At 44.1% G+C, this 5,098-nt stretch overlaps 1 protein-coding gene across 2 annotated transcripts in view; it reads left to right on the top strand.

The window, feature by feature from the left end:
- Positions 1 to 4,079: 4,079 nt before the first annotated feature.
- AAGAB (alpha and gamma adaptin binding protein) overlaps positions 4,080 to 5,098 on the top strand; it is a 13,093-nt gene continuing 12,074 nt past the window's right edge. For both annotated transcript variants that reach the window (XM_031059723.1, XM_031059722.1), the window contains exons 1-2: positions 4,080 to 4,264; positions 4,753 to 4,849. In XM_031059723.1, coding sequence (XP_030915583.1) covers positions 4,816 to 4,849 — 34 coding nt within the window. In that variant the 5' untranslated portion in view covers positions 4,080 to 4,264; positions 4,753 to 4,815. The remainder of the gene's footprint in view (positions 4,265 to 4,752; positions 4,850 to 5,098) is intronic.

The following is a 5,098-nucleotide window of genomic DNA, read 5'->3' as shown; positions in this document are numbered from 1 at the left end:
CGCCGCGGCGCCGGAGCGGGAGGACCCCGGGGCCGCGGCTTGTCCGCACCCGCGCGAACCGGGCTGGCAGCGGCTCACTCCAGCCCCGGCCCTCAGCGGGGCTCTTTTCCCCTCAGGATTGCAGCTCTCCCCTCAGGGTCGCTGCCATCCCCTCACGGTCTCAATTTTCCCCCTCAGGGTCGCTGCCATCCCCTCACGGGCTCAGTTTCCCCCTCATGGTCACCGCCGTTCCCTCACGGACCCAGTTTTCCCCTCAGGGTCGCCGCCGTTCCCTCACGGACCCAGTTTTCCCCTCAGGGTCGCCGCTATCCCCTCACGGACCCAGTTTTCCCCTCAGGGTCGCCGCCGTTCCCTCACGGACCCAGTTTTCCCCTCAGGGTCGCCGCCGTTCCCTCACGGGCTCAGTTTCCCCCTCAGGGTCGCCGCCGTTCCCTCACGGACCCAGTTTTCCCCTCAGGGTCGCCGCTATCCCCTCACGGGCTCAGTTTTCCCCTCAGGGTTGCTGCCATCCCCTCACGATCCCAATTTTCCCCTCAGGATCTCAGCTCTCCCCTCAGGTTCTCATTTTTCCCGTCAAGGGCGCAGTTCTCCTCTCAGGGTCCCAATCCTCCCCTCAGGACAGGGGGATCGCAGCCCCCGAGCCCTTGCAGAGGGTGTCAGGAGCCTCCTCAGTGCTTTAAGGAAATAATTCACCGCTTCTCAGTGCGGAAGGACTGAAAAGGAAAGCTAAGAATTCTGTCCTGCAGCTGGTAGAATTGCAGATCGCACTGGGTACCGAGTACATAGAACTCATTCACTAGGAAGTGGTTTTCCTGGGAACCAATTGCTGTTTTTCTGGGTCAAAAGGGGAACACAAGATCTGATAGAGGAAACCATGGTAGAATTTCTTGTATTTTTAAAATTGGGGGATTCCAGGAAGAAGCTGTTCATGATCTTGGTGGGTTGACTATGTTAGGACAGCCCTGGGTTTTAGGGAATTTGTGAACAGTTTGCTGTGCACACTGAGAAGTAGAGTTTAATTCCTTCAAATCTTCTCTGGATTTGTTTTTCTCTCTTTCTGAGCAATTCTTATTTAGTACCTCACCAAGCACAGGGCTGCCCCCAGGAACTGGCTCCGCCTCATTAAAGCACGTTTTGAAACAAAAATAACAGTACAAGATATGCAGTCAAAGGCTTCTCTGTCAAAGCAGCTGCAGGACACTGAATTATTTAAAGATTCCACAACACAAATATTATTATTAGCTTATTTTTGAGGAAGGTATAAGGAAATTGGAAGGATCTAAGGTTCCTCTAGGTTTCCCTTTGATTACTTTGCATAGTGAAATGAAAAAGGTAGTAGAAAAGGTAGGTGAGCAAAAAGCTACTTCATCTGAGAAAGTCTTAAAATATAAGCTCAGATATTTTTAAAACTAGTACTCACTTTGAAATACCTCAGCTTCCACTGCTCCCAGTTCCAAATCTGGAGTCTGTCTGTGTGTCCTCTGACTGGGTTACATTAAAATCCTCCTGAAAGAAATAAAATCATTGGATAAAATAAATACCATCAGCATGTTAAGTCCCTGCTTTGTATAACAAGTGACATTAAATCAGAGGCAGCAGACTGTAAAACATTCAGGGACACACAGGCAGGGATGGGGCAGCAGTGGGGAGGGTGTGGTGGGGTCAAACTGCCTGCCAGAACTTTCCAGGCCAATTCCAAGACTTTTTCCAGGGTTTTCCTCCTGTTCAATGGAAAATGGCTTGAGGATGAGAAGCAGCTGATTTGCTAGATATATTTTTATTTGTTCAGGTTTCTCTGAATGCTTTAATTCATGGGACACTGTGGCAAAACAAAGCTATTTAAAAGTGCTCAACATAGATCTGCCTGTTATTATTGTGATGTATTTGTCACAAAACTGCAAATAAGATTGGTTCAGTTTTCATTCTGTCTGATGTGATTGTTCTTCCTTTTCTTTTTGGATTTTTACCACTCCCCTCCTCCCCAGCAGGTTCTTTTTACTCCTTGGTGTAATTTTAGGAGTATTTTTTATGGTTTATTCCACCAGGTGGCTCTCAAGGCCCAGAATGTGGGAACTACTCCATGTACCTGACAACTCTGAGGATTTGGGAGCATTTAGGGCATTATGTTCTTAAAACATTTATTCAATCTGAAAAACACTATGAAAAGTGGTAAATATCTTAATCCCTTTGGGGAAAAAAAACTGCAAAAAGAAGTTGTAATCATTAAAAAATTATTAATAGACACACAATGCGCTAAAAGTGTTGAAATACTACTTGGGTATTAGAGAACGGGGCAATTACTGGGAGAGAAATTTCACAGGGAACTGGCAAAATCTCAGCATGAAGGATGGGTAACCAGCAGCACAATGGGATGAAAGAAAACCCCTTAAAATACAGGAACAAGCAGCAGGTAATAGGAAATGGGACATGGCCTCATTCTAGCAGTGCTTTCAGACCTAAATTTGTCCATGAACTCGTCTAAAAAAGTGTCCCTTACAAAGCAAATGTGAAATTCATATCAGCTTTTGAAAACCTTTTCTGAGGGTTCTTTCCCTTTCTGTCTTTGTTAGGGTGACTGACTCAAGTGACTTTAGAGCTGATTTTCTTCCTCACCCCATTTTCCTCCCTAAGTCTTAGTGCTGATTTTCTGGGTTTCAGTAATTTCTGTGGACCCTTTTATTTTTCCTGCTGTTGTGGCATTGACTTGTAATTCTGTTAGGTCAGATTGATTTTAATTTACTTAGTTATTTTTAACTATCAAAACACTAGTAAAGGGAAATTAATATCATATTCCAAACAAAACCTCTGGGAATACAAAGCTCAGAATATCCAGGTTTGTTTGGTGGTGACTCAGGATCTTTGTCCCACAGCTCCAAAGTGAGGTGGGTAGTCTTAGCATGGAATATCTGATTAAAGATGATCACCTGAAATAATCTGAAAAATAATTGCCATCCAAAATAAAATAAAATCAAACTTGAACCTGGAAAAATCATTTAGATGTGGCACTTCTTATTCTAAGCAACCCTGAGAGGAGACTCCTGTTTCATCCTCTTAAGGAGGAAATGGCTACAGGTTTCTGTTTCCAAGGTCACATTTCTCCCTCGGATTCCATCTCCTCCTCTAATCCTGGTTTACAGCTCTCCCTGCCTTGTGCCCCGTGCTCATTCACCAGATCCATTTCTCAGCTTTGCAGTTTAGTTGTAAAAATCACTGCAGCCTTGGCAGGGAGGTTTTCCTGTCTCTTTACTAATGAGATACAGATAAATTCAAATTCATCTCCAGACTATTTGGGGAACAGCCTGTTCCAGCAGCTCCAGGAACTCTCAGTACCTTAAAATACAAATCCTTGAAAAGCCATGTGCTTTATTCTTTAACTCTTCTCCTGCCCCAGGCAATTCTGGATGACTCAGTCCATTTTATAAATAATTGACCTGTGTTCCAAAGTGTCCACGAGTTCATCCAGCCTGAACAAGATTTCCTGGCCTTTCTCTCAAGGAATAATGGGATGCTCTGCTTCCAGCTCTGATTCAGCTCCAGGAGTGTTCCTGGGAAGGTTCCTGCCTTGGAGGGCAGAGCCTGACAGCACCTGAGCAAAGCACTGGATTTTAATGGTTGAGCTCCCACATGGAATTTAATGGGAATTACAGCTGCATTGTAGGAACTGGGTTTATTTTCTCATTAGTTACCTTCAGCTTTTGGTCACAGTTAAACGGATCTTTGCATCTCAAAGACCATGCAAGGGTTGTAACAAAGTTAAGGTTTTCTCTCTATACATCCTGTTTACAGGTACTAAGTTTGAGGTTAACACTTGAAAGGGTAATTCCAGGAAAACAAAAGGCTTTCTGCAGCTTCTGGGTCATACTTTATATTGAAAACTAGAAAATAAACTCTTTTGAAAGCTAAGCAATAAAATCTGGGACAGAGTAACAAATTGAGTTGAATTTTTAAAGATCTTGATTATATACTGGTTTATTATAGTAAAGATGGATCTGCATTGGCACTGTACTTTTCTAGACAAATTATTTTCTTGCTGCTGGTTTTACCCTCCTCCTCACCCATTTTCTCTCCTGCAGGTATCACAGGAAAAGATGACCTTACTGTGGGTGCAATAACAAGTGGAAGAGTGAATTTCTACCCCTGGACGATAGATAACAAATATTATTCTGCAGATATCCACCTCTGTGTGGTCCCAAACACATTCCACGTGACTGGAGAGATCGCTGAGGCTGTGCAGGCATTTGTGGTGTACTTTGACAGCACAACAGTAAGGGCTCCTCTGCTTCATTCTCCTGCCTTATCACAGTGAGAACCATAAATCAGAATCTCCACCCATCCCCTTTAAGCTGTTCTATTCATTGGCAGAAGATCAATATTCAATACTAAATATTAAATTTCCCTGCTAACAATAGCAGCAGTTTCCTTCTCTCTTACTCCTCTCCTCCACCTGGAAGAGGGGTTTTCAGGAGCCATTATGCCACCATGGCAAATCCATCTGCCACTTTATTCCTAGCTGGTGCTGCTTCTTAAAGGCTCCTTTAGGACAGACAAAATTCAGGGAGCTAAACATAATATTCAGGGCATTTCACCCAAAATTGTTTCTACTAAACCAGCAGCAGTGAAAACTGGTTTAGCAGAAACCAGAAAAGTTGAGACAAAAAAAGCCCATTTCTTTATATAATTCAATTCTAATACTATTAAAAACTAAAGTATTGCAGGATGCATTCCAAAGAACACTTCTCTTTTCCCCTGCAGAAAACTGGACTGGAGGGCGTCTCTGAATGGCTGCCCCTGACAGAAGAGTGGCTGCAGGGAGTGATGATCCTGGTTTGTGACAGAGTGTCTGAGAACGGTAGGAGACCCAAAGAACTCCCATCCTCACTTAGAGCCATTAGCCTGCATAATAATTAACTTTCTAATTACATCAACAATTGCCTCTCAGAGTCTGGGTGAGACTGGCCTGGAGAGCTCTGGGGAGCAGGAACGGAAACCTTCGGTGGGATGTGGTTAGAACTCAATCAGAATTTTACCAGATTGCTCAGAGTCAGCTCTGTCCTGCCACTGCAGGGGCACTAAAAGGCATTCATGCTGCTGGATGTGC

Source organism: Geospiza fortis, unplaced genomic scaffold (genome assembly GCF_000277835.1).
Source record: "Geospiza fortis unplaced genomic scaffold, GeoFor_1.0 scaffold2, whole genome shotgun sequence".
NCBI lineage: Eukaryota > Metazoa > Chordata > Aves > Passeriformes > Thraupidae > Geospiza > Geospiza fortis.
This window is presented reverse-complemented; position numbering and strand designations above follow the sequence as displayed.